General features: G+C 37.0%; 1 protein-coding gene and 1 non-coding gene across 2 annotated transcripts; one reads left to right on the top strand and one right to left on the bottom strand.

Annotated features, from left to right (window-relative positions):
* Positions 1 to 1,352: 1,352 nt before the first annotated feature.
* LOC125231918 (transcription factor SOX-8-like) lies at positions 1,353 to 25,684 on the bottom strand. The gene is made up of 3 exons (XM_048137520.1): positions 25,494 to 25,684; positions 8,431 to 8,577; positions 1,353 to 2,532 (listed from the first exon to the last, which is right to left on the bottom strand). Exons 1-3 carry the CDS (start codon positions 25,604 to 25,606, stop codon positions 2,136 to 2,138), a joined length of 657 nt encoding a protein of 218 aa, XP_047993477.1. The 5' UTR covers positions 25,607 to 25,684; the 3' UTR covers positions 1,353 to 2,135.
* Positions 14,696 to 14,769, top strand: Trnat-ugu. Its single transcript has one exon. It is a non-coding gene; the product is annotated as a tRNA-Thr (tRNA).
* Positions 25,685 to 27,459: the final 1,775 nt, after the last annotated feature.

Raw genomic sequence — 27,459 nt, 5'->3', positions numbered from 1 at the left:
AGGAGAGCACAAGGAGGGTCTGTGCGGGGCGGAAGCGGCGGGCCGGCTACTGGATAATGCTTCCAAGAATTATATGCACTGCTGCGTGCATAGCATGTGGTATGCAGATTTTGGAGGGCGATCTTGGGACTAATTCTAGGCTCAAGATCAAAACTTTATTCACACTTAATTTATACAATACTTACTTAATTTGTACAAATACTTACCCTCTTTTATTCAGCCTCTGCCATATATGAGTATCTATGTAAAGCAAGTAAACGTCACGGAAAATGTCATTCATTGCATGGTGAGTCTGAACAGCGCCCCCAAACAGTTACTTACTGGAATCAAAAATTACATAGGGTGCATAGCGATAATTTCGGAAGTCGTCTATTCGAAAGTCACATAAAAATCACCATTATTTGCATCATATCAAGATTCCACCTTCGAAATATCCCGAACGTTTCTGTGCTTCGAAATTATCCCAATGTACCCTACTTTGTTTGGGCATTTTCAGAATTTGGGACCCCTCAATTAGGGCAAGTTGTTAACAAAAATTAACTCACTTTCAGTTTTGTGACGATAATTAAGAATGAAATTTCAATGAAAATATTGTTTTTATGTTAATTACATAAACTTTAAAAAGCGATAATCTACATTCAGAATGTGGAAAAAGCAATTTTTTTTACAGATTTTATGCTTAATTTTCGTCACAAAACTGACAGCGAGTTAATTTTTGTTAACAACTTTTGCTAATTGGGGGGACCCAAATTCTGAAAATGTCCGTTTACACTATCATGTAATATTACTTAATAGGTACGCTATCAAGTATATACTAGGTATTCTACAACGTCAAACGCATGGTAGAGTCACTGAGCTCGGCGAACTTGGACATGTTTTGAATTAGCAAATCTTTCAGTGTCTTTCATTGTCGTCGTCAATATTTTTACACTGGCAGATCGTATTAGTATGGTACTTGTCTATATAAGCATTGTTTTAATTGGGTTCATTGGGGAACATTTCGTTTCAGCTGATTTGCTGAAGTTTGGAAATGAATAGTGTTCTCGGTAGTAATTCGGTTTCTTAGATCAAAGTAGAAATAAGCCTTCCATAATTGTTTTGTTTTGGCAAATAGATTTATGAAATTTCGCAATTTGGCAGCCCTACTTGCTTGCTAGTTGGAGAACGCTCTTTGAATGTACACCAATATGTTGCCTACCAAAGGGCCAAAATGCCATGTTTGATTTGCCTAATGAGGGCGCCACAGGACGGACGATGCCCTGTCATCAAAAAAATTGAATAGGTAAATACCAATTCTTGATCTTTCATATTTTACACCATTTATTCTTTTAAAATGAAACAAAATATTTTGTAAACATTTGTTTTATTGGTTCTGATTAAGTTTTAACAATAATAATCTTAAATAAACTTAAATAAAACTATTTTGAGAATGCAGATTCAATGCAGCTAACTACAGCTAAAGTATTTAACATTTTGTGACAAGCGAATTAACATGTCGTGGGTACCTACTTAATTCGCTTTATTAGGTAATTAATGTTTATGGTATGTCCCTTTTAGGTCTCTATACACAATAAAGTTAGACAGCTAGCAAAACCAACGTATTAAGTATAGTGAAGTCACAAGATCCTCATAGGTAACACATGGATCCGCGTTTCATGAATATTTTTACGCGAGACCGCAAGCTCCGTAGTAAATCTTCCTGACATATCTATCAATCTACTTACAACTAAACAACTTTCAGTGTACACAATTTAATCACAAATTATAACTTACTTACTCAATATGAATAATAAAAGCTTAATTAAAAATTAACTTAGACTAGGAACCTATTAAAAGTTTAATTAACTTTGGAATCAAAGGAATATCTTGATATAACATCATCATTACGCATACCTATGCAGTTAGAATTACGAGTTTCGAGAACAATTATAAAATCGAGTTGATTTGTAACTAACGTGAAAGAGATCTTGATGCCGAATTTGTTTATTTAAATATTTTGTGTTGCGCTTTGATAAGTAAACGCACGTGCGCTTCCACGGAAAGCATATGGCGGCGGCGCGCAACTGTGTCAAGTGACCTATATTTCATAAAGTAGAAAAAAATCTGTCTCCTCATAAATACCTAAACGTTTTGGCTTATGGATGTGGGTACTGCACCCAGTCGTGGCATGGCGGGTAGAGATTCGGGGGCGCGGGGTAGATGGCGGAGGCGTGGTGGGTGTGAGTGACGTAACGCGGCGGCTGGAGCTCGTGGTATTCCGCCGAGTGTGAGGCATGCGTAGGTTTCAGGTACTGATCCAACTCCGCACCGTCGGGCGGCCCGTCCTCTAATAAACCTCCGTCTACTTCTATTCTAGAAAAGTCTATTTGTGATCGTTCCAATGAAGGTTCGCGCTTTAGTCGCGGTGGCGCCGCCGGTGGAGGCTTCCTACGCCTCGGATGATACTTGTAGTCAGGGTATTCTATCTTGTGTTGCGTCTTCAGTTTGTCAGCTTCCTTCACGAATGGCAACTTTTGGTCTTCGCTCAGACTCCTGCAACAAATTAATACGTTATCAAAAACGTTTAAAGTTTAATTATGTTTGATAATGGGCTGGGAGAGGTATTGTGAGATTGGTCAAGAATGCTGAATCATTGCGAGGAGAGGCGGCGATGGTATCTCGCGGCGCGACTATTTCCAGATGCGGCGGCCGCGGCTAATGTGCCGTGCGCCACAGACGGCGCCCGCGCAGCCGCGCCGACCATCCGACCATTCTAGCTTAGACTTAGGCTCATAATACATAAATAAATGTTTATCAACGGACTAAAGGTATTGTTTTATAAATAGGTATTTAGCAAAAGTTATCTTAATAGGCAGTTTAATTACGATTTGTCAGATGATGTCCAATAATTTATATGTATCATCTAGGTATGTTCTTTGCATCTACTTAAATCTAAAATAATAGGATTAATAGGTATTCTACTAACTGTTGAATTCTGTTCTCTAAATTCTATTGGGTTGGTAAGAAAGTAATGAGCGATCGATTGAATTCCACATAAAATTTATGAGAGAGTTCTAGAATCTTCTATGGTCGAAAGTATATAAAGGGCGAGTCGCACAGTTTCTCGTCAGTCATTCACTAGCTGTCGCCGAGCTAATATAAGAAAGAAAATGGACGAATTAAAAGTGCATGTAAGGCATTGCTTACTATATGAATTTCAGTCTGGCCATTCAGCCGCCGAAGCAGTGCGTAATATATGTCAGCGTGTTGCTCCTGAAGTTGTGTCTGAGGCCACGGCGAAACGATGGTTCCAGCGGTTTCGTAGTGGCGACTTTTCATTATCAGATCAACCTAAGTCTGGTCGACCGGTGAAGATTGATGTAGCCAAATTAAAAACCTTAATTGAAGGAGATCCGAGGCTAACGAGTCGTACTCTTGCTACCGAGTTAGGCTGCTCTCATGTCACCATAGAAACACATTTACACGAGTTGGGAAAAAACTACAAATACAGTGTTTGGATACCGCACGAACTTGATAGAGATCAACTAAACCGCCGTGCCGATATCTGCATACAACTTCTGTCTTTTCGCTGCACATTCAACTGGTTGGACCATCTTATCACTGGAGATGAAAAATGGGTCTTATATATAAATCACACACGCAAACGTCAGTGGCTAGCTCCAAACGAAAAAGGAATAGAGGCACCAAAAACAGAGCCTCACCCGAAAAAAGTTATGCTGTCCGTTTGGTGGGATATTCATGGTATTATTCACTGGGAACTCCTACCAAGTGGAATGACTGTTACCGCATCAGTATACTGTAATCAGCTTGAAAATTTAAACCAAAAAATCTGTCAGAATCGTCCACAGCATACTAAAGTTTTTTTCTTACACGACAATGCTCGCCCCCACATTGCAAAAGTGACTCGGCTAAAGCTATTGGAGCTAGGTTGGAAAGTGATACCTCATCCACCGTACTCTCCAGACTTGGCACCTACGGATTACGCATTGTTCAGATCGCTAAGCAATGCCTTGAATGAAAAAAAGTTCGATGATAAAGCCCATCTACGACAGTACATAGCTGAGTTTTTTGAATCTAAACCTAAGAACTTCTTCGCCGATGCTATTCATTCTTTACCAGAACGATGGAGACAAGTAGTAGATAACGAAGGCCGTTATATTTTTGATAAATGATTAAAATAATAAATTAAATATAAATTACAATATTGGTTATGATTCGCTCATTACTTTCTTACCAACCCAATATTTTGTCTAGTAGTAGCCGAATGTAAGTCTTTGTAGGAAAGTCTACCGTGTTATCTTTTATCTAAATTCTTCAAGAAATAGAAAATATTTGGGAACTTGTGCGGTGACCGTGTTACGGCCGTCTAGCCGAATGTCTGCAACTGTTATAAATAGGTAGCTAGTCGTTCGTAGTGATAATTTATAGCAGGCTAGTTATATAGACTTAGCTCTCGTTAATTAGCTTTAGACATATGTGAAGATTGTTAATAACTCTAAAATTACAAAGATGTAAGCAGAATCAAGTCTGTCTGTCTACCATGCTTCCCAAATTAATATCAGTATACACTCAGATAAAATATGATTACTCAGAAATGTAAGATCACGGGCCCGCGGAAACCTTTGACCTTGCTAATCTCGACCGCGATCCAGCACCGCTCGATGACAGTCGAGAGCCGACCAATCACAACACACCAATCAGACTCTTTTCACCGACTATTTTCTTTGATGATAGAGAGTTTGCCCTTGCGTCGTGTGTCAAAATACTGGCCGAATCATCGTCCACGCAGCGCTTGATCTCATATTTTGCCTTTAAGTGCAGTAGGTATGGTGCGCGGGTGGTCAATGGAAGGGCACTTTAGTGTCAGACTGTATGTTCGATTAACCCTTAAATGCATGGTGATGTATATATGCATCATATATTTGTTGGCCTGTGGTGGCTCAATATGTAGCTATCCAAAATCACATTTATAGCCTAATTATTATTCAGTATTTCATAAATAATTAAATAAATTAAACAATTTTATGATTTAGGTACTATTTATTATTTAAGGATAAAGATGAAATGGCCGAAAAGTGTGTAAAACAGATTTATTCGGAGTTAGTAATTATTTTATGTTTAAACATTTTATCAGTGGGGGTTTTACAAATAGTGTACCTTTTTTAATAGTAGTAAAACTTTACAAATAAAACTTACCAATAATTATATTTTTTTCGACGACCGGTCTGGCTCAGTCGGTAGTGACCCTGCCTGCTAAGCCGCGGTCCTGGGTTCGAATCCCGGTAAGGGCATTTATTTGTGTGATGAGCACAACAGATATTTGTTCCTGAGTCATGGATGTTTTCTACGTATATAAGTATGTATGTATTTATCTATTTAAGTATGTATATCGTCGCTTAGCACCCATAGTACAAGCTTTGCTTAGTTTGGGGCTAGATAAGTTGATCTGTGTAAGGCGTCCCCAATATTTATTATTATTATTATTTATTTGTATGTTTATATAAATAAGTTTTGGTCTATTTAACTTCTAACACTGATTTAGTATTAAAATTGGTATTAAATATTTTTTTATTATTTTTCCCAGAGCCAGAAAACTATTGTATTTCACATAAGTATATTAATATCTCGTTAAAAGAAAAATTCATGCATTTAAGGGTCAAAGTTGAATCGTCCGTGAAAAACAGGTGCCCTTAGTTAGTAATTTATATACCGGTTCTAAGTTGTAACAGAGTATGAGATATTTAAAATTGCAAACGGGACTTAATCGCGTATTACTATGTTTTAACCTCCGACGTTTCAAGGACGGCATTGTCCCCGTGGTCTCGGAGCAGACTGGCTGAAGTTGACATCAACATCTTCTATAATAGCTGTACGAGTTTTTCGAACTACCCGCACTTGGTCCTGACTACCCATGCACTTGAACAGTTTGTGCACTATGGATGTCACCTTGTCGACACACAACACTCACGATATTCAATTGCAATTTTAAATATGTGTAAAAATCGTGAAAGTTTAAATCAGAGTATGAGATAATTTAGGTATTCTGTTTGTCTTAAACTTGGTTCCCTCGATGGATCAGATTTCCACTTGAGCTCAGTGTAGATTGTGTGTACATTCGTCTGCATTACATCGAGGTTTAAACCGTGAAATTCTAAAACACTGGCCGAATTTAGTAACATTTTTGGGGTTTTCTAATAAATAGTGCTTAAATGGTTTTGTTTTGATAGGTGTTCTTATATTCGGTTTTACTTGAATTAATCAACGTGGGTATATGTCACATCGACATTATTAATGAAGCACTTTTATGGTAGGTACCACAGATGTCATATATACCATAGATCAAGCAAACGTATCTACTTAGCGTGTCAAATGAACTCAGTGAAATCCACTGAGTTGTCCGTCTTTACTCGCAGCTTGCAGCTTTCGGGCGTCAATTTTAGTAAGTTGAAGTCAACCAAAACATAAAAAATGCCTCGTTACGTGATATTCAATTGCAACAACACAAAAATTATGAACAATCAAGAGCCTGAGACTTATTTAAAATTACAGGCAAGAATCAACTTCAGTACAAAATTTGACACGCTCGGCCCCTATACAAATATATGAATTTGTTTCTTCTATCTAAATTAAGTTCTGTGGTAGGTACCTATGGCCTATACACGCTTTCAGAAAACACGTGTTTCATAGAAATAATCATCTTCATCATCATTCTTGGACCCTTTTATACCATTGTGTTGCATCCAACCACTTAGCTCAGGGTTAGTGGGCTGTCAACTGTCAAATTCCATATAAAATTGTGGGTTAACCCTCGCGTTAACCCTCCATTTTCGTTGGTGCAAGTGGCCCTAAGTGTGAGAGATAGCCAAAAACGTCGCCTAAAACTATGTCATCGTGATTGCAAAATTATCATTTCCGAATGGTTTCGATACAGTTTTCTATTAGTCCGGACCTCCCGGGCCCCGACAGTTAGAGATGTTATCTGTGGCAGCGATAGTATTTTAATGAGTAAACAATCGATGCACGAGCGCCGCTGGGTGCCGCACGCGCCGGTCGCAGTTTCTCGGTCAATTCGGGTTACATTTTGACAGGAATTTTAGTACCTAGATAATTGCTAAATATTTTCTTTTGACATCAACACCATCTCTACTGATTAGAACTGCTGAAACTGATGGCGTCAACTAAGCGTTGTACGAGTTTAGTGGTCCAATGACTACTTATTGCCTCCTGCCTATTAATTGTAACACTTCAAGATTTATCGTCCTCTACAATACAATCGTCGTCATCTGCCAAATTCGAGGCTAATGAATTTGAAAGTAAACTTTATTTCAAATTTTCCTCTACCTACTTGTCTTCTACCTACCTAACCTTGTTGTTATTAACATCTTAATGATAAATTTTCAATTTAGAAATCCTCCATAAAGGGCTATGACAAACATTAGAGCGTAAAGCTAGAAAATAATATGAAATCAAAACCTGTGTACCACACACATGGGGCCTTGGCGCACTTTGCTACCGAGTTGTTGACTTGCGGTAGACCCTCAAACAAGTCCTTGCCACGTCCGTCAACATGTAAATGTTCCGCTTTAGAACATAAAGTTTGTCGCCGCCGTATTAAACTCGACTTATAAACACATAAACCAAGCTTTAACGTAAACTTTTATTTAATACTTTAATGGCAAGGAAGAGATTTAATAACCAGATTATTGTAACATTTACTTACCACCCTTTATATGTAGAGTTGGTAATCTTCGTACCTCCTTCGTGTTGTGTACTTACTGTTGAGTTAACTCTACAGCTCTCTAATACCTAGTGTAGGTATAACTCAACAGTATACAAAGTAACAAATCGTCACTACTTTGAAAAAATCTCGTATCTCACGCTGTTCCTCAAAGTTAAAACGCAGTAAGTCTTTAGTCTATATGCATTCCATACATACTTACTACAATTTTCTTTTCATTGATAGACGAAGATACAAGTTTTTTTAAAAGTAGTGACGAAATATTACATTCGGAAATTCATTCGAGTACCTACCTACTTTTCGAACGCCTTGAACTCAGTGTTCAAACTATGTTTCCAACACCACCTACAGTTGCAAAGATATAGTACCTAATGATTTTGATAGACTTATATTGACCGGGATATAGACCGTGATTAAATATTACCTTTTTGATTTTTACTGAGGTCCCGATATTCCCTATATCCTGGTCAATATAAGTCTAATAAACTAACCGTGAATCATTTCAACCTCTAACGCCGTGGCTTGCGTTGGTGACGGTCGCGCGATGGTTGCGCGACGGCGATGCGACGCATACGAAATTAAACCTTATCGATATGGAAGTATGAGACGCGACGGCGACGATCGCGCGACGGTCGCGCGACCGTCGCCCACGCAAGCCACGGCGTTATGGTTTTGATACTTTTGATACTCACTTCCACATAGAGCCGAGCGACTTGCTGAGCTCGGCGTTGTGCAGCGAGGGCCGCTGCTCGGACAGCCGCCGGCGCATGGCCTGCGCGAACACCATGAACGCGTTCATCGGCCGTTTCACGTGCTGCCGCCGGTTGTAGCCGCCGCCTCTGTAACAAACGTTATTTGAATTAAATCTATTTGCACTAATAATTTGCCACTAAATCAGGGTACTTTTTTGATTTTCCGACACTAAAAAGTTAGCGTTACCGTTACCACAATATGCCAATGATTTTTAAGAGCAGATGTATTTTGTGAGTTCAAATTACGAGTAAGTATTGAGGCTGTACTAGAGCCATAATTTTATTAATGCATTAACATTATTAGATCTCACTCCAGTAATTTTGAAATCCTGCGATTCCTACGATGTCGCACCCCGCAATTTATAGGTAAAATAAAACGACCTATAATAGAATATGGCTACTGGATAACTGAAAGTAGGTTAGAAAGTTAGAAGAGGTCGGTCTTAAGCCGTCTGATACTTTGATGTTATATGAAGTAAACAAACCCTAGCACTAAGTTAAATACAGAGTTTGAATTAAGAACTTATAACTATATAGTATGTAGGTACCAGTGGCGTGGCGTGAAAATTTTCGTTGGTAAAGCCGGAGGGGTTTTCAGAATCTGTTTTGCATGGACTTCTACAGATACTGGAGAATTTTAGGTAACCCGTTGAGAATCGAGTTCTATCGACGCTACGCCACTGGTAGGTACTTAAATACATATGTATGCTAAATACACAACTACATGAACTACATGTAATACATAGGTACATATATGTATGTATATTTCATAAAGCATATATAGATTCAATACAAACCAAAGTGTAACTCTTAAAGCTATAAATAGTTCGAGTCTATACTCTAAACCGAACAAAAAGTTAATGTTGACATAAACAATATGAAACGCGCACTTGACGCGGCGGCGCACGTTCGAACTTAAATTGCTGCCTTTCGGCTTTCGGCGTGCTCCCGATAATGACTAGGTTACCGAACTTATTAAGTGGCGACTTAAAAATAAATTAAAGCACACTCTTGAAAATTTGATATAATTATAAACAAGTCTTCGAACGAAATCACATTTTTGGTGATCATTCTACTAAAAAAGCAGAGCATATCAAATATGTTGGACTGTGCTAAGAAAATTCTAGAAGGTTTCCAAAATTATTGAAATAAACAGTCTTCGAAATTATTTTACTGGTAAATAAGAGTACGGCGGATTTGAAATTTATGAGCAAAACTACCTATCGTAGGGTCGATATTGTTCAAATAGGCCAAATAGCGACTGCATCATGAGAGTTAAGTATTTTTAAGCTGTTGAAAACAGAAATCAATATTTATCACAGTACATAACTTATAAATATTTTAGTAATTTTGTTAAAACCACGCAGCCGCCTCCCGTCATTTTACGCTCATAAACCACTCTCGTTTTATTACATTTTTATTTTCTAGTGCCGTTCGGGTTTCCTTGCGATCTGAATGCTGACAATAAATTATGCTTTTTTTCAAACACTGACACGCCACTAAAAGTCGATCGATTTCTAACGGATTACTCTGGAAGCAATATGAGTAGAAATAATTACCTACCGCTTCGGCGAACTGCGGCGGTTTCCTTGTTTATTAGTGGGAACGGGTTCTAGCAAACCAACGCAGCAATATTAGGGGAATTTTATTTTATTACGCGTCTTAGATTTCCAGAGCTCAATCTGGCAGTGATTATGAGAATGTATTTGAAGCGAAACCAATTCGTAGGTCGCAAGGGTAGACCTACCGCGCTGCGCCATCTGGTTAGTAACATCTCCACCACTGACAATCGCAGATATATCTACTCGAATCGCTTAAGTGCACATAATACACTTCTCGCCATGCAGCAAATGCATACTCTTATTATTCGATACAAAAACATTTATTAAGACCATTACGACGTTTTTTGTCATCTGTTTTGCATTAACTAGTCTTACCAGTAAAATAATTTAATATCTGACAGAAAACCCTTAAATACAAAATATTCCTTTTAACACTTTAACATGAAAAACGATAGGTGCGATTAAACTAAGTAATCATGTAATGTTCTATTTTTTATTCCCCGTTAATTTTATTGATACTTTAATTTAAAAAGCTCTTAAAATCATAATTGAACGACTAGCGACTGGCTGACAAAAAGTTTTATTATAGTGGAACGTTATGATTTATAGCCATATTTCACAGCCAGCCGTCTCGTTTATAGGTACATCTGCACGAGGCTGAGTAATGGGTTATATTTTAATGTGAGCACCAGTTTTTATTTGAGGATTACAATTTATAAGGGTCCTCGCATGTGCTAGCTATGATTTGAGCACTAAGCACTGGAGGGACACGGGACACGTGTTAGCCAAAAAATAAAGTCACGATCGAGCTTTGAAGAGGTTTCGATAAAGTTTTTGAGGCGATTACTTTACGCCAACGATAAGTTAAATAATTTGATATTTCTTTTTGGGAACTGTTTTGTAAATATATCTATTTAACACATACTTACTGCTAACACAGAAAGATTCACATCAATATTAATATTTTTGTAAATAATTGTGTCCTTGGATGCCATCATTATCAATCGCTACTATTTGCTTAGATAAAATGATACCTAACCCGTATGATTCATAGAACTCCATAATGATCCCTCTTTGCGCGACTAATGTTATTAATACGATTTAGCCGGTATATTTTTCAGTTTAAAGCCGCAGCTATTGTATAATAATTCATATTAGAAATAAGTAAGTGCCTACCTACAGCACTTGACACGTGCCAGCTTCCACTCTATTACGTTATAAGCTTATAAGTACCTACGATGTTTTGGTACGCTAGTTTTAGCTAACACAATTCATAGCTTTGTTTTCAAAAGCTCAGCTTGCCTATGACACGTAGCGACCTATACAAATATGATTAATCGCTATAAACAAAGATTTGGATTACCTACTAAAAAAATATTTAAATAGTTTCAGATTTTGTTACTGGAAGCCATACCTAATCAACATTTTAACAACGTAAGCGGGTTTAAATCTTAAAGTCATCATTATAAAGTTGACTCAAGGATTTCAGGAAAACATTATATTCATACATATTTCATTGATCTTTTTATATGTACTTACTTATTAATAGGAGTAGGTACCTTAACTCAAACTCACCTAATTGTAAAATCGCGGTTGGTATTAAAGTTGTTGCAAGTTATTAGAAACTGAAATATATATCATATATATAATTATACCATATGCCATAAAAAAGTTACCCAACCCACTGGATGCCGAGCACGGCTCCTTAAAATACACGGCTAACGTCCTCGCCACTAGACCACAGGGCCAAGGGCCACAATGCTTTACCCGTCCTAAATTGTCTGGTGTAAAGTTATAGGTAATGTCCAATTTTCAAACACCAGTTTTATTTTCAGAATCGATGCCAGTTGACATAACTAGCCACGCTTTGAGCTATCGCCTGAATGGCCGAGGAAGTCATAAACGTGAGTAACGTAGATAGCTGTCATCTGTGACGTGCCCGCCCACGCTATTTCTGCCCTCAGAGTTGCGCCGGGGCAACCATCGTTACCAACTTACAGCTACATAAATTTGCAAGCGTCAGAACGTTGGACGGTTTCAGAACGCGCTACAATGGTTTTAATGGTACAAGCTTACGAGTAATGGCACTTAAAGTAAACGCTTTGGATGATTCGATATTTTCAGCAGTTGGGTGACAATAAATGTTCAGGGAATAGGTGGAGATTACTGGTGACTTCGTATGTGGTCTTCAGTATTCTAATATTAATTTAACATATTAATATGGTGTTTTCAATTTTCAAGAAACTTTTTTTAATTAATATTCCGCTCTACCTTTTTATGAGGGAAACGAGCAGACGATTCCTCTGACACATGACGGTAAGCGATCCCCAAGCTACCTGCCCACTACTATAATCAAGCATCTACTTATACGTAATCTGCTCTATAGCATGACGTATTCAACAGATGGTTGTTGGTTGCTACTATACCCTCGCCCCTTCCATCACCAAGTCCTGCCGTATTCTAAACATCCCTCTCTCGCAGTTATCTTTACAGTCGATGTAACAACGACCATTAAACAATTAATAGCGCTGTAAAAACCGTCCGGCTGCTGTCGCGTTCGTAATCATTATTCTGGCACTCGAGCATGTTTTATCATAACCACGATGTAATTACCTAGCTACTAGCTCATGGGGATTTGTGGGTTTTTGAACATCACCTGGTCATATAGATAACATGATATTGATAATTATTGACTCAGTTCAAGAGGCCTGGGAACAATTGTAATCTACATAAAGGGTGGTAGGGAGTGTTATCATTGTTATCAAACTATCATGTTGTGGAATTTTATGTTTACTAAAATAAATACCCTTATAGTGAAGTAATGCGTTTCAATATTACCACTTATCAGCAAAACGAAAGGGGTTAGCGTTCTCACAGGTCGTTATTTTTATTTAATAATACATACAAATACCTAAGTTGTTCTAAGTAGTTAACTTACCAACGGATCGACTTTATTTACCTACATTACCTACCACTTACATTCAATTTTAGATAAATAAACATCGCTTATTGATGCATTTATACACTATTAGGTATGCGATATGCGTTATGTGCCTACTTTATCAGCCAGTATATAAACAAACAAGTCGTAAATAGATAAATAACCACCAGTGCGGACATTGGTCAACCTCGAGTCGACCCGTTCGATAAGCGAGATGAACTTTTGTTGTGGCACTCGATTGGCTGATGCACGCCGGATGCAATTGGCTATAATCTAATATTGTTGGGTACCTAAGTATATGCGCATTACAATTGGTCCGACTTGTAGGTATAAATAAATACCTACCTATCCGATATAATTATTACTAATCTCGTCCAGAGTACCTATACCTTCTTAAGTCATATTTCCTATTCGAATAGCTACAGAACGACCTATTACGGTAGGTACTTACATTTTAATTACATAAATGGCTGTGCTATACATACATATTACAATAGATCCATTAAAATTGTAGTTATTAAGTCTGTTGCCAGTGTGTTTAAAGTGCTTTTTTGGTTGAAAAAGTTGGAGGTAAGTACAGTCGAGTTCATAAATATGTGTAGGTACAATTCTTCACCTTAACTCATTGCAATAAGGTGAAAAAATGTACACATATTTGTGAACTCGACTGTACACAGCCAGCCAATACAGCCACACAGTACAGTGTGTACAGTCAGCCAATTGGAACCCTAGGCCACTGTAGAACTATGTCATAGTGACGTTAGGTATAAGTAACATTGTAAGAAATCTCTTAGGGTCCCTCCACATCTAGCGTCTCGCGAGCGTCGCGTCGGGCCAACTGTATGGGCAAAGCCTGACGCCGCGTCGACGTCGCGTCGACGCGGCGTCTTTTTTCATACAGTTGGCCCGACGCTACGCTCGCGAGACGCTAGATGTGGGGGGGATCCTTACTGCTTGTAATTTTGACATGGTTGTAGAGTGGTCTAGGGTTCCAATTGGTTGACTTTACCTACTTACTAGCATCTACTGATCTCAGTATCATATCGGAAACAGATCGAACAACTGAAACTGGAATACGTACGCCTATAAGGTACCCTAAATGCATTCGCAAATTGTATTAAACTACTGAAAACATGAAAGACATGCTAATCTTTTATACATTTCAGAGCTTGAATAAATTATAGGTAGGAATAAATGTCCTCTCAAGTGGCATTTGTCATGTTAGATGTAATGCAGGCATGAGTTATCCTTGAGTCGTGATAATACGAGTACGAGGTTCAATTAGTGGCGGAGGGTGAAGACGCATGGGAACACATCTGTGTCCACATTACACTGATAACGTCCACTCGGTCGATATTGCTGTGCGGTAGGTTGGTATTAGTAAGTACTATCTATTTCTTGTAACCTAGTTACACTATGTAAGTATAGACATAAGCTACCGCCCGCGTCTGTTATTTTATTATTTATTTATTTATTTAATTCACAAGAACGGTAACAGTTTTACACGAATTTTCCGATTAGGCTGTTGGTGGTAAGTTTGTTAGCTTGGGAAATAGGGAGAGTTCACAGCCTTCATCAAAATGAAAAGTTACGGGTCGAGTATTAAACATCGATGTAGGGAACAAATCAAATTATTTTATAAAATATTTATTGATTTGATTTTTAAGTAATAACACAGTATATTGTATATATATACTGGGGCGGTCGGGGTGGTGTAGCGGTTTATCACGTCAGCCGTGTTAGCTGGAGACCCGGGTTCGATTCCCGGCTTCGCCATCAGTGGGCTTGATTGCTTTTTCTTTAGTGTATAGAGTCTATTTCAGTTTATAATTAAACATGTTAATTTTTTGGAACGCAAAGATTGATCAAGTAATCGATACATTTATGCTACTAAAGGTGACATTTTGTATGTATGTATGTATGTATAAGCTTTATTGTACATAAAGGAAACAAAAAACATAGCATAGTTAAAATAGCGTCAGTATTATAAAAGAAAATGTGTTCCCACCAGACAACCCATATCTACGCAGCAAACATCACTGCATCGCGAATATCGTTTAGCGGGCAGCGGTGGCCAAATAAGTAGGGCTCCGGTAATGAAGAGCCTCGCTGGTGTTAATGTTGCCCGAGCGCATTACCGCGCGCCCGCTAACCGCGCGCTCCGCCCAGATTACACTTTGTCAATATTTGGCCCGGCTTGCCCACACGCACCTACAATTTGTATGTATGCCTTACGTAATGGTAAAATCTCGGCAAATATCGGCGAAGGAGCTTTTAAGCGACTTCCTGAAACTTAGTCAGCGTTTGGCCTTTCAATTGGACATTCGCTTCTAACAGGACCGCACCCGTTAGTCGATCACATTTCTAGAGTTCGAAGATTTAAGTTGAAGTCTTTTTTGTGGTCATCGCCAAGCTTCTAAGCTTTATTTTTATCACAATCAGCACAAATAGTATTGTCGATGATCCTTTCCAAGAACTGAGTCATCATTCACTTTCAGTAACGGGGATCATTTCAAAGGCCAGAGATAGGATCAGAATAATAACCTACCGATTAAATTTCAAGTTATTAGTTACAAAATATAAAACTTGCTCCCTGTATACCCTGTATACCTTGTTGAAAATGTTAATTATAATATACTTTACTTATAAACCTTCCGACATGATCAAAACGTAGCTAAAATAGAATTAATTCTGAAACATGTCAATAAAAATTATCATAGTTCTATGCTGACACTCCTACCCTATCTTTGAAAATCGTTTTATGTCTGATTGCATTTACAATATTTATAACATAACAAATAATTATAATAATAATTTTTTTGCTGTGTTAATTATTATGAATAAAAATAAAATAAATAATAAAATAAAGGCTAAAAAGCAAGGCAAGGTTGAAATTTTAATAACTACTGCTGCCTAACATTTTTTTCTTTCCGGTGTTAACTGTGCTGATCTACTTCCCACCTAAACTGATGTTTTCAATTACTAAAATGTAAAAAAACCGGCCAAGAGCGTGTCGGACCACGCTCAGTGTAGGGTTCCGTAGTTTTCCGTATTTTTCTCAAAAACTACTGAACCTATCAAGTTCAAAACAATTTTCCTAGAAAGTCTAAAAAGCTCTACTTTTGTGATTTTTTTCATATTTTTTAAACATATGGTTCAAAAGTTAGAGGGGGGGGGGGGGACGCACTTTCTTTTCCTTTAGAAGCGATTATTTCCGAAAATATAAATATTATCAAAAAACGATCTTAGTAAACCCTTATTAATTTTTAAATACCTATCCAATAATATATCACACGTTGGGGTTGGAATGAAAAAAAAATTCAGCCCCCACTTTACATGTAGGGGGGGTACCCTAAAAAATCATTTTTTTCCATTTTTTATTTTTGCACTTTGTTGGCGTGATTGATATACATATTGGTACCAAATTTCAGCTTTCTGGTGCTAACGGTTACTGAGATTATCCGCGGACGGACGGACAGACAGACATGGCGAAACTATAAGGGTTCCTAGTTAACTACGGAACCCTAAAAACGATGCTTTTTCCAGTGCAATTTTCGCGTATTTTGTACGTAAACATTTTAGGCAAGCTATATTCTAGTATCTGACCCCTTAGCACAACCTGCCTTATTGCGCGTGAGTCCATACATCAAGCGCGACTTCAAATATGGACTCGCGCGCGACAAGACAAGTTGTGCTAGAGGGTCTGGTCTGTCAATCAAAGCGGTGTTAATCCCAGCCGCGGCGGTGCATGTGCGTGTGCGCAGTGATTGTAGCCTCCCCTGTAAGTGGGGGCGCAAACACTGGCTCACAGGTGCCGCCCGGAAGCACCCTGTGAGCTTGCCGGCCACTTCGCGACTTCATTAGGTAGTGTAGCGGTGAACTTGAGAGTTGAGATTAGGTATGTCGCTTTGAAAAAAGTATGATTTTCATCTTAGATGATTGCAGTAGGTGAAATACCGTAACATTTTTTTGGAATTTCCAATTTGTGACGTACTTTTAGTACGGAAATCTTATCTTGGTCTGACTTTAAGAACGCTTTTGAAGTCGTATAAAGTTTGAATGTAGTGTTCGAACACCTTAGAAAAATATTTACTATCAGTGTTGTGATCTTGAAACCCTCAAACATAAGTTTATTGCGCCCTATACTACATGTTCATATGTTTCGAAGCAACAGTGTTGCCACAAGGCAGCATGCCGGTGCTAATCGCGCTGTAAACATAATACCTATAGGAATGTTTCCACTTGTTAATTAATTTAGCTGCCGTAGCACTTCTGCTACTTCGTTTAATTGAAACATTTGCTACAAGGATGGCGTTTTAAACTAAGTAATACTTGGTAATACTTATGTAGGATAATTAATACACCTACAATATCTAATTATAGTAATTATTAATATGTAAATATGTTCATGTAAATAAAGAGTTACAATTATTAATCAAAACCATCAATTAGATATATTAAAAAAGGTTTTACCAAATTACCATTAGCTACCAATTTTTTTTTTTCAGATTTAATATACCTACTCTGTGAGGGTCAATCGATCCTCGCTAGAACCGGCGGCCGATTGCCATTAGATAGGTTCGAAGTGTGTGTTTTATTTAGGTTTGGTTTTGTTATCTGTAAGGTTAGGTAGGTATTACAAATTACAATTATAATTTAGCTACCAATAAAAAGTATCTACGTACGTTTGTTTTCACATTATCCGATCCGATATCGGATGTCGGACCGATATGTGTAAACGGACTAACTCTGACCTTTTAGTAATCTAACTCAAATACACCTTTTAACATAACAAAGTGAGCCTCCAGCTCCTGATGAGGGGTCCAGAGCCTCAGGGCAGATAAGAACCCCACAATGGGAATGTTTGCGCAGTGCTATCACATGCGGAAATAAATCGGGGAGGCAGGAAGACGATAAAAATCGTCACACGCCGCGCCCTACCTTACCCTACACGAAGTTCCGAGTTCCTATGAATATAATTAAAGCAAAAAGCTTCTAGGAGCTTACTGAGAAAACAAGGCTTAGTTGTTAACCTTAACGCCTTATGGAGCATCATAACTAGACTGATGCCTACAAATTTATTTTTTTTCAAAATGTGTATTGACGTAATATCAGGATATTAAAATAAAGAAATACCTATGTCATTTAATTTTGTTCTTATAAAAAATAAAAACACGCAAAAATATTTGGGGAAAATATGATTTTGGCCACTTCCAGGCAGCGAAACAGCGCCATCTAGTTTTAAGCCTAAAAGGCCCATACATTTAAGAGGTACGCTTTTTTGTATGGGCTTTGACAGTCCCGTATTAAATCGTTTTTGATTGTGTACTATGTTTTCTTCATTAATGATGATGTTCCGGCTGTGAATGTGCTGTGATCGATACTGCAAGAGCAATTAGGGCCGGTACAGATAAATTGCTATATCGGCCCTTAGTCTCAGGGTGCCTAATATTGCCTAGCTGACATCACAAATCACATCGCTTAGCTATACGCTCAGTAGCGTATTTGTCACATTTGGTAGGCTGCCTGGACGGTGGACCTAACCAAGACGCGAATCGTTTGGGCTCCGTAGCGATCGAAACGCTGATGTATGGTGCATACGATTGGCATCGTGGCTTGGCACCCTTTCCAGAAAGGGGTACACCAATTAGCACAATTTTAAGCTAAATACATATATTGCCAATGTGCCTACTTAGGTATGCGAATGTATTGTAAGATTAGTACCTCTTTACTCTTTACCCTGATTAAGTATATCTACGTCTTGCTTAAATATTTTGAAGTCGTGCAAATTCTTTGCAAGAGATAAGCTATCATGGAATTCACTTTTATTTGACTCTTTTTTTGTGCTTATTATCAGCAGCCGTTATTGAGCTTATCAGCTGTACTGTGCTTGTAAGTATCGATGCAAAAGTGCATTTAGTTACGAATAGTATTAGTTAAGGATAATTATTTAATTTTAAGTCGGTAAGTTCATTTGTTAAAAAAAATGTTAAAGACCTTTTTTTTCCAGCACACGTTGATTTTAAGTTGTGCTCATTTTTGAGTGTATTCTCTGCAATAAGTAGGTAATTATTTTGAATTCTTGGCTGTTCACAAAATATTCCAATCGCTTCTAGGTATAAAGATTCCATTTTTGTCATTTTATAACTCACTAGCTTTTGCCCGCGGCTTCGCTCGCGTTAGAAAGAGACAAAACGTAGCCTATGTCACTCTCCATCCCTTCATCAATCTCCACTTAAAAAATCATATCATCATGACAATTCGTCGCTCCGTTTTGCCGTGAAGGACGGACAAACAAACAGACACACACACTTTCCCATTTATAATATTAAGTATGGAAGCATGGATACTTACTTACCTACTTATATTTATACAATGTTTATATGATATTTTACACAATGTTTAGCAACCATCCTAAAAAATAAATAGGTACGTACCTATTTCAGAATGTGGTTTTCGTATAAATTTATTAGGTCGTGAGGTTAAAGGCACAAGGTTTATTTTGACACATATCAAAGCGTCTAAAATATTAGATAATTAGAATACTTTAAGCGCCGACAGACAAACAGTTAATAAGTAATGTGTACATACAGGAGATAAGATATAAAATATGGGCATTCAATTAGAGCGGAGGTCGAGTTTCCATGAAGCCGCCTGACCCCGGCCCGTAGCCAAGAGTACAATCTTTAACGCTCCGTGGCGAACGATATGCAACTGTGTCGCACCAAAAAACGGAGGGGCGATAGAGAGATAACAACGATACGCTACAGAACGATTGTACTCTTAGCTACGGGCTCTGCGTGTCTTTATCTGCTAATGGCTAATTATGGAATCGTTCCATCCCTGATACACATCTTGCCAAAGAAGGCTGTAGGTAGAAGTATAGATATCAACTGCAGTAGAATTTATTGAATACTAGCTTTTGCCCGCGGCTTCGCTCGCGTTAGAAATACACAAAAAGTAGCCTATGTCACTTTCCAACCCTTCAGCTATCTCCACTTAAAAAAGTACGTCAATTCGTCGCTCCGTTTTGCCGTGAAAGACGGACAAACAAACAGACACACTCACTTTCACATTAATAATATTAGTATGGATTCATGCAGTTTAATTGCCAAATATAAGGTACAGCGGGGCAAATCTCGACCGGGGGGCAAATGTAACTCCATTTGTTCCATGTTTTACAATGTTTGCATTATTAAATAGAGTGTCCACCGGTTGTATATGGTAGGCGTGTGTTCAGAGGATACATGATACATACATACAACTCAACATCATAGTGTAATAATGGAAAAACGGATCAGTTACAATTGCCTCCCAGTCGAGATTTGCCCCGCTGTACCTTATGTAATTAAATGAAAGTAATTGCCTAATTGTGTACTTGTAGCTATCTAGGACTTTGCAATGATCAGCCCTATTCAGATTTGAACTATTTGAACTGGATTTGATACGGATCTAATCTTTCAGAGTAAACTGCGACTTTTAGTCTGAAGTCTCACTTGTGACATTTTTTTTTATTATTTTCTATAAATAGTTTCTATATTTGTCGTGTGAAACATCTTGTCTACTTAAATATTATTAAATAAATTAAACTCCTTCCAGTATCATTGACATGTGACATCATTACACAGGTCATTAATGAATTAATTCTAGTACATATGATAATGATAATAAATTAAGCGAAACGATTGTGTTCTTCTTATCACCCCGACATGACTGAGTGGACATCTCTTTCATACGCCGCCAACAGTTCATTTGTTTATCTTAATTTGGTAAGTAAGACCCGCCCATAAATAAGTTTGAATTATTAACACCACTTAAAGGAAATGCAGCGTGCTCTGTCTATCTTGTGCTAGTTTTCATATGCTTGTCCCTTTCTATGTGGAAACACTCGAGAGCTTCGTTTCCGCTATCGGCCCTGCGCAAGCTTACGAAATTAAACCTCATTGAGAGTATCATGTTTCGGTATGCCTTAATATCGATGGCAATGCAATGCAAGAGCGAAATAAATTTATTTACGAGTTTCTGGTTTCTTCAACGAGTAAGGAATAAGTACCTTACTTACCTAATCTCAGTGTATCAAAATCTACTGCTTACTCGCGTAAAAAGACTGAAGAAATGTTACTTGCTCTAAGTAAAGACTTAAAAGATTATAAACTTAATTAATTAGTTTACATCGAATTGATGACCATGTTATAAAAATCCTAATAGGTACGCTTGTTAGTACTTAAATAAATTAAGTAGGTAATGATAACTCTATATTTTGTCACGGAAACTTTGCTCCAAAAATGAACACACAAAATCGGTAACGTTAATTTATTAAATTATTATTTTTTTAGTGGAAAAAAATCATTTTTCTACTTGTCGACTGTAATCTGTCAATTAGGCCACCACAGACTAAACTATAAGTGCTAACTTTTCAGTGTTGGATACTCTATGGCAGTTCAGACTCAATTATAATAAGCTCATTATAGTTGACTTTAGTTAACTGTAATAATTTCGTCCGTGTTAACATTAATTTTAACTTGCATGAATGATGATATTTCCGTACATTGATGATGAAGATGATGACTCGTAGAAAAAGTATTGTATACAATAGTGATATAATTAAGCTTTTCACTCTCGTACCGTACTATTAAGCCACTCAGAAAGCTTCGTGGCCTAAACATGGTACTCGACTGAAAAGCTTTGTATTATATCACGATTGTATAAAATACTATTTTAGGGTTCCGTACCAAAAAGGTACAAAAGGAACCCTTGGTGCGTTTTCACATTATCCGATCCGATATCGGATGTCGGACCGATATCCCATACATTACAGGCGCCATCTTGGATTTTTTCTATTGAAATCCTTCCGACATCCGATATCGGATCGGGTAATGTGAAAACGACCTTATGGTGAGACTCTGTCCGTCTGTCTGTCACATTCCTAAATATCTCGAGAACTACTTATGCTATCGATTTGAAACTTGGCATAGTTATGAACATTGTTAACCCTCTACACATTGAAAGTATCATTTTTATAGAGTTATTAATATTAATTGTAGAAAATGGCCAAAATGAAAGGGGAGCAAACTGTGAATTTCAAGATACTAAGTTAAGTGGAGTATCGTTAGAAAGAGCTCAAATTGTACATTTCCAAACTATTTTTTATAATTTTTTGTAGTAAAAAAAAAAGAATCCCCTTGTCTCCGAAGTTTACCAACGAAATATTATAAAATTTTTATGAACCATTGGTTTTATGCTAAACATTACAGGAAAAATAAAATCGTGTCTGTATCTTGGAAACTTTTTTTTATAAAAAAAACCTTTCGGACAAGTATTGTTTATATAGGATTTACATACTTCATACTGAGAATCGTACCTCGATTTTTTAGCGCCACCTATTAAATATTATCATAACTACACTTATGATGCCTACAAATTTATTTTTTCCAAAATGTGTATTGACGTGATATTATGATTTTAAAATAAAGAAATATGTCATTTGTTTTAATAAAACATAAATACACGCAAAAATATCAGGGGAAAATATGATTTTGGTCACTTCCAGGCTTCGAACAGCGCCATCTAGTTTTAACACGTTCACTGCGGTACCTTGCGGGATCTTGAAACCTCTTACGAAGTATGGTTAATTACGAGACGGTAATTGCCGCAGCGAAGGTGTTAAACCTAAAAGGTCCATACATTTCAGGGGTACGCTTTTTTGTATGGGCTTTGTCAGTCCAGTATTAAATCGTTCTTGCTGTCGGATTTTAACTTTCAATTTAATTATACCCTTGCGAATTTATATCGTACTTCAAATTCACACGATATTTTAGGTAAAAAAATATTTTTCAAATAAAGTAAAAACTGTCGAAAGCGGTTAACATTATAAAGAATTATCCCTGAAAAACCAACATACTATACGGTCGCGCAAATTAGTTAGCGATTTCACCGAGAGATGGCGCTATACCTATACTTCTAGTCAACTCTTTAGAGTTAAATGAGAAACATGAGATTATTTTAACTATTGTACTTATAAGTTTGTACGGATACGGAACCCTCGGTGGGCGAGTCCGACCCGCACTTGGCCGGATTTTTTAAGCAAACTGACATGAGTGATCCTACTCTATCTGTACCTACGTACTTACAAATTCTTTTCCACTAAGTATACAGAGTGTAAAAAAAATAATGGGGACCACAATGACACATTTGCCAGATTAAAAAGATTTAATAGTAGTAGTAGTAGTAGTAATCACTTTATTGTGTACAACAGATTCATATACAGTTTACAGGAACAGAGGTACAAAGGCGAACTTATCCCTATAAGGGATCTCTTCCAGCTAACCTTAGATTAGATGAGAGGAACATTAAAGTAGGCAAGATAGACAAACTTACAGAAGTACAATAAAGGTCAGAAATAAACCAAAATAATGTCCACAAGTAAATAAACTACATAAATACTAAATAATATTATGAAATAAACTACATACACGAATACACAAATTAAATACGATAAGATTTAAAAGACGTAGAAGTACACCGTGTCCAATAAGTTTGAATACAGCACAAATAGCCAATAAAACAAAATGAACAAATAGTTACTACATTATTATTATATTTTATGAATGGCACTCTTATTTACTACATTCACAACAAATGTTTTGGAATAACTCCAGCATTAACTTGTTTACCAGCCTCAAACGCTTCTCAAACGGATCACACGCGGCACGCACCGTTTTCTTCACATTTCATCCCAAATACTCTCGATAACCTTTTTGAAATGATCTAGGTTTATGATTTTATAAAAATTTAGTCTTCAAAGCATGTATGACCATACAAAACAGTCTAATACGCCTAAACCTGGAGGCCTGGGTGGCCACTCATGTTTCGGATAAAAAACTGCCAAATTAGTCTGAAACTACGCTAGAATACCATTTGCCGAATGTGCTGGAGATGCGTCTTGTTGGGACACATGATACTCATTCCCAAGCATCCTTTTTAACTTTAAGGCATTTTTTTCTCCAAAACCTTGGTTTTAAAGAAAAAAACGTTGATTTTAACGCTTTTATCTGTAAGTACTGAAGGTAGTTTACCTCGCTTACATACTGCATCCCACACTTGGGCCGATGGTGAGCTCTGGAACCTAGGCACATTTTTCTAGTTGCCCGGAACGTTATCTATCCTCGGTACCCATAATAGTTTATTTGGGACACGTGGCGTCTGTTTTATCACATACAGATTCTCCTTATAAAAAATAACTCGTCACCTGCGTGCCGAGCAAGTATTTTGTTGGCACTTTACCTCTTTGTTTTTCTTAGACACTTCGGAAATTTCATGTACTTTGTACTTGTATTTTATTAAGAGGAATATACTCTTTAGTTTAAATAAGAATTTGATGGCCTGTGATCCCTATATCTTTAGAACTGAGGTAAAATGTGAGTATTCGGACTTATTGGACACGGTGTAAATTTATATGCAACAAAATAAAAATAAAATACTACGATGGTGGCTAACAAGTGTAAGTAAAACCCGCCGATGATGAAGGAGTTCTTGCCTTTGTAGCAGTTAAACTCTCAGGCTCAAAGTTAAAATATTTAAATAAGTAGTCTGTAATTTAAAGTATAGGTACTTAGGTCCCAAATTATCTTAGTGGTTTCCTAAAAACTCAGCTTAAAAATAAACTGACCCTATAAATCAACAAAGGTGTATTTTTTTTAATACTACGTCGGTGGCAAACAAGCATACGGCCCGCCTGATGTAAAGCGGTCACCGTAACCCATGGACGCCTGCAACCCAAACAGTGTCACATGAGCGTTGCCACCTCATTAGAAACTTGTACATTCCCTTTTGCTGTGTTAAGTACACAGCAATAAGCAGTGTACAAGTTCTAAGGAGGGTTCGGTAATACTTTGGTTGTACAAAAATTTCGCCCTTCTGACCTTTTAACCTAGAATCTTGGTTAAACTAGGCCTTATTGGGAGTATAGACCTGGGACCATCTGCAGGACGATCATAATTGCCTGCCTGATGGTGTTATCCTTCGTTGTCTGATTGGTAAATAATAACACTTAACTATATAAAAATTTCATACAATGAATATTATAAACTAGGCAATTCAAAAAAAGAAAACTAAAAATCTAAGTCTAATAAGAGGACCCCTGAGGTACAGTGCCCAAGATGCTGGCAGCATTTCCTCGCTGAATCGCAATCGCAATTAATTATAAAACGAATATAATGTCGATATAATATATTATGGTATTAAATAAATTTATAAGGTATATTATGGTATTAAAATAAAAAAAAGTTCAAGTGTCACTAAAACTGCACAAAACTTTTACTCAAAATTCTTTAAGCCCAATTTATGTACCAACATAATTTGCATGTCGGTGCATACATAATATACTCAAACACATGCACCGGTATGCTCTGTAAAAGTGTAGATTCTGAACATCGACACGGAGAAACATTTCAGAAGACCTATGATTTTGACAACAATACATGAAAAAAAAAAACACTTACCTGGAAGGCTGCGGCACAATAGTTTCATAATTGAAAGTCTGAAGCAGCTTTCCCACCGCCTCGTTGATTTCCAGCGTAGCGCAAGGTCGATCATGATCAGGGCCCCAACTCATTTTCACACTGTATAGGTTTTTTTTTTTCAATATTATACAACACGGGTTCGGGGTTCGAATAGAGCCGCGAGATGCGTGCGATCCACTCGCGCGCACGGACTATAAAGAGTTCCTTATGTTCGACGCATAACTATAAATGCTCGACCGAAGGGGCGCGCGCGCATGGCTCTGATATGATTTTACGAATTTTTTTTTTTTGTTTACGAACTAATATCGTTATTTGTGGTTGTAGATTACTGTGTTATGAAAAATATTTACCTTAAATATTTTTGTATTTGTAACTGACAAAATAGTATGTCCTAAATGTCTAAGAAGGAATAAAGTAAGTACATACTTACCTATTTTTAATTATTGCAAAAATGTCTTAGTAGATATTCTAATCATATAAATAAATATAGGTATTTAAAAAGTTATTCAACTGTAAAGTAGTCATGAAATACGAGCTAACATCATCATGATTCGGGATTTCAGAGCCATCTTTCCGATGTACGCATTATTTTTACAACTATATCTACCCATTTGTTTACTTAGGTGGGTAAATAGCTGTGTGACCTATTTCAAATTTATTGAGGTAGGAAACTATATCTACTCGTACATGCGTAAATTATTCTCATTTTAACTACAGTCAGTACAAATATTGTCTTGTCATAGTTTTCAAATTATTCGCGTGAACTCTTGCAACTTTTTTTGGAAACATTCCGCGACTTTGTAGTTTATAATTAATTTAGGTATCCATACTAATATTATAAATGAGAAAGTGTGTGTGTCTGTTTGTTTGTCCGTTCTTCACGGCAAAACGGAGCGACGAATTAATTGTCGTGATTTTTTAAGTGGAGATAGTTGAAGGGACGGAGAGTGACATAGGCTACTTTTTGTCTCTTTCTAACGTGAGTGAAGCAGCGGGAAAAAGCTAGTACTTAATAAAATAACTTAATTAAGACGATAGATACAGGTCAATTCTCCATACAAACGCTCTCGACTATTTCCTCCCTGGTTTTTGAAGATAGAGCAATGATTTTTTCAACACAGATTATTATTATTTTTATCTGTGTCGGACCGTTTTGATTTTTTGCTATTTTTATTTTAAAAGACGCTAAGGTAAAATACCCCATAATGGACGGTGATGCCATTATGGACAAAAAAACACAAATCCTTAAAAATAAGTATCTAAAATACGTTTCTAAAAACTGACGGCTATGTACCATAAACTAGAGTTGTAGAGCTGTTTAATTTTGAAGTTTCAATTGATTCGGTTATTTCTGAAGGATTTGGAGACAAGATAAAATTCACCAGTTTACTGAAAAAAATATCAAGACGAATTCTTAGTAATATTGCTAAGAGAGATGAGTTCATGTATAAAATAATAAAAAAATAACGCACGGTGTAATCTTGAATGCGTTTTACTTACTGCATTAAGCATGAGATAAGGTATAAAACATACTAGTTTGTTGCTCCAAAGATATAAAGAAATGATGTTATTTTGCAAGTGTCCATTACTGGACCCGAAAAACTGCCTACCTCCTATGATGGACAAGGAACAATTTACAAAACCAAAATTTACAAGAAACAATCCTATGTTAAAATAACCCAAACTAATTGTATTTATGGTGTATAAAATTGACTCATTGCGTATCAGTTGGCTTTAAAAGTAAAATTTTAAACTTATTTCACTGTCCATAATGGGGGATCCATTACTGGAGAACTGCCGTCCATAATTGGAGAAAAAACACCTAGTTTTAATTTGTTAACTATGAAGAAACCAATAGGAATATCTATTCTGCAATACGCTTGAAATGTAGAAGAAGGATAGGACATTCAAGATTTAACACGATTGGCGGTAGAATTTTTACATT

This window comes from Leguminivora glycinivorella, chromosome 12 (genome assembly GCF_023078275.1).
Source record: "Leguminivora glycinivorella isolate SPB_JAAS2020 chromosome 12, LegGlyc_1.1, whole genome shotgun sequence".
Lineage (NCBI taxonomy): Eukaryota > Metazoa > Arthropoda > Insecta > Lepidoptera > Tortricidae > Leguminivora > Leguminivora glycinivorella.
This window is presented reverse-complemented; position numbering and strand designations above follow the sequence as displayed.